This window comes from Aplysia californica, unplaced genomic scaffold, assembly GCF_000002075.1.
Source record: "Aplysia californica isolate F4 #8 unplaced genomic scaffold, AplCal3.0 scaffold00254, whole genome shotgun sequence".
Taxonomy (NCBI): domain Eukaryota; kingdom Metazoa; phylum Mollusca; class Gastropoda; order Aplysiida; family Aplysiidae; genus Aplysia; species Aplysia californica.
Genome location: NW_004797524.1, coordinates 249,460 through 252,714, shown reverse-complemented (window position 1 = coordinate 252,714; position 3,255 = coordinate 249,460). Strand labels below are relative to the sequence as shown.

General features: G+C 39.8%; 1 protein-coding gene across 1 annotated transcript in view; it reads left to right on the top strand.

Moving 5' to 3' along the window:
- LOC106012064 overlaps nt 1-2,286 on the top strand; it is a gene marked incomplete at its 5' end in the record, with an annotated part of 3,403 nt that extends 1,117 nt beyond the window's left edge. The window contains 2 exon segments of the mRNA XM_013083776.2: nt 1,309-1,571; nt 1,794-2,286. Coding sequence (XP_012939230.1) covers nt 1,309-1,571; nt 1,794-1,989 — 459 coding nt within the window.
- Nucleotides 2,287-3,255: the final 969 nt, after the last annotated feature.

Genomic DNA, 3,255 nt, shown 5'->3' with positions numbered 1-3,255 from the left:
AAATAAAAAATTAATAATTGGCATGCTCTACCAAAGTGCTTCGGCTGTCTGACATAACATGCCATTGTAGTACTGACATCTTTGCTTCTTTCTTTGGTGTTCGTGTGTTCAAATCTTAAGTTAAATTTAAGGTTAGTTACAATAAATACTCAATTAAATACTTTCCCGAATATTTTAGCGGTTGAATATGCATACAACATGAATTCAGGATTTGTTTCAGTCACAACTCAGAGTTGCCGCCTCCAGTGCCAGTAAGATTCTTGTGACTTGTGTGAGTGTGATATCTCCAGGCCCTATCTGGTCCCATCTCACTTTGATTACCCTGTCCAATAAGTCAGCCTTCGTCCCGGTCTTTTACTTCTAACTGATATCTTCATTAATTGATTGTGTTGCCTCTCATTTTGTGTTTATGCCCTCCCTCCTCTCTGCGACTATTTTTGTGATATTTTTTTTAAAGGGAAAGAAGGAAATTGTTCGATCCTTGTGTTGGGCGAATTTTTATCCAGTACCTTGATCTTTCTACTGGGACGTTGTATCCAGGCTGTGGAGCGTTGTATCCCGGTTGACCCTCAGGGTCAAGGCCCGCCTTCTAAATGATCTAAATTGTATCAAGGGGGGGGGGGTATATTATCTTATCTATCTTGTCTATTTTATTATTTTATCTTATCTTATCTTAGTCGGCCTACTGAACAGAGTCCAGGTTTTATAATATAATATTATATCTAATCTCATCTGATTTAATCTCAGTGAATGCTAAGTGGGCGGTCTTTGTGTGGTCCTTCTTTCCTATTAACCATCTATAGTCTTTATCTCTCCCTTCTTCTTTTCACTGTATGTTACTCTCCTGTAACACCTCTACACTAATTGTGTTGCTGAACTTATCTTATCCGATTCGGCCTACTGAACAGAGTCAGGTTAACGTTTATCTTATCTTATCGTATCTGATCTGATGTGATTCGACTTACGATCAGAGTAAGGTTAATGTATAATTTTATCTTATCTTATCTTATTCGATTCGACCTGGTGAACAGAGCCGGGTAAATGTATTACCTTATCTTATCTTATCTTATCTTATCTTATCTTATCTCATCTCATCTCATCTTATCTTATTTCATCTTATCTTATCTTATCTTATTCGATTCGGCCTACGAACAGAATCATGTTAATGCTCAATCTTATCTTATCTTGTCTAATTCGATTCGACCTTCTGAACAGAGTCGGTTTAATGTATTATCTTTTCTTATCTCATCTTATCTTAGCTTATTTCATCTTATCTTATCGTATCTTATCTTATATTATCATTAACAGAGTCTTGCGTACGACGTGGTGATCACCGCCCGCAATCCCATGGATTCCACCACCGTCACCAAATCGGTCGAAATTCAGGAGATGGTGTCAGGCTTCCTGGTGGTAGATGGGAACTCGCAGGTCAAGGCTAACGAAGTGAAGCTGCTCAACGCAAGCTTCACAGCTGTGGGCACAAAGACCTGTGTGTACGTGGATTTTGGAGACGGCGTCAAGAGGATTTATTCAGACTTCTTGCCGACTTGCACCCATATTGCCAGTTTCTCGTAAGTGTAGTTATGATTTGTATGGTGGATGGTTTAGCATTCTCGTTCGATTAAAACTGGAACCTGGCAGGGGGCCACTGCTACTTCTTTTTGTTCTTCTTCTTCTTCTTCTTCTTCTTCTTCTTCTTCTTCTTCTTCTTCTTCTTCCCACTATATTTCAACTTATGGCAACTCACACGAGCTCTTGCTGTATCCTCCCCCCACCCCCTCCCCCCACAACAGCTCAGTCGCTATTGGAGATAAACTACCTCTGTCCAGTGTGTACACAATGCAGCATGTCTACACCACCGATGGCTTCTACACGGTTAGCGCAACTGCTCAGAACGATCACTCTAGTGAGACACTGACTGTGTCTTTCAGCATCACAGCCCTGGACTGTGGGAAGCCGGCCGTCGACATACATAACAGGTTGGTTTGAGCAGACGGAAACGTAAAGTTTCGAGAGACGGAGATTTGTCGCATTTTATATTTTAAAAATCATGAGGAAAAGTAAAAAACCCCAACTAGTCTCAGTTATTGTGGAAACATACAATAAAGACAAATTAACAGAAAATGCTGTGCAAAGTATGGATGACATGAGGATAAGTTGCACCACGAATTTTGACCTCACAATAGTACTTATGAGAGGAGAACAAATAGAGAAGTGCTCCAAATAGCAAGTTTTGAAAGATTTATAATCGGAACCGTCAGAAAAAGACTGTTAAGATTCTTTGGACACATATATCTTACTTAGATCAAACGGATTAGCGAATCTGTTGCTGTGTGAAAAGACAGAGGAAAAGAAGAGCAGAGGAAGACTAAGAACAACATAATATTATACTGTTGCAACAAATGAGAAAAACCGAGCTGATCGAGAAGATAGATAACAGGAAGGAGTGGGGTACCACGGTCATCAATGTCTGCTCCAGACCTGACACATGAAGAAGAAGAAGAAATAGGCAAACTAGGAGGGTTACTGTGTCGAAAATTATAACTTTTACTAGTTCTTGTTCTTTGACAGCTTATCGATACGCAGGGGCGTCGGTAGTCTAGTGTTTAGGCTACTGGACCCTTGATAGAGATTTCGGGTTTTGATCTTCGAACCTCAGCTCAGTTCGACACTTTGTCCTTGGGAAAGGCACTTAACGCAAATTTCCTATTTGGCTTAGTAATTTCGGAGATGAACATTAATCTAGGAGGCCCTTCGTCTTTCATAACCGTATAGTGTTGATAGGGGCGTTATACCGATACCATTTCACCATTTTTAGCCATCGATATGCAGTATGCATGATACATTGTTGCACACGTATTGCTTTCGCGCCTTCAGATCTTGACTTCTTTCTAATATTCTCCAAAGGAGAGGCATGGTTAATATATTTGAAATCAAGAGAGGTGTAGGGTGTGTCTTACTGCTTGCCGGTATGAAAGAAACATTTTTTTCTTTATGACAGAACGTTTTTGAATGTTTAAAATTTGAATTTTGCCCAGATGGCGACCCGGCGGTCTTGGCTTATCCAAAAGGGTTTGGTGCTCGATCTTACAAAGAGAGTAATATATATATAGAAAAGGAGGAGAGATAAGGACTATAGCTGTTTGGTAGGATAGAAGGAGCAAACCATATCACTAGGTCCCTCTACCCACTCAGACAGATATAGAAATTCATTCGTACCAACTGCAGAGATTATTATTATTATTATTATTATTA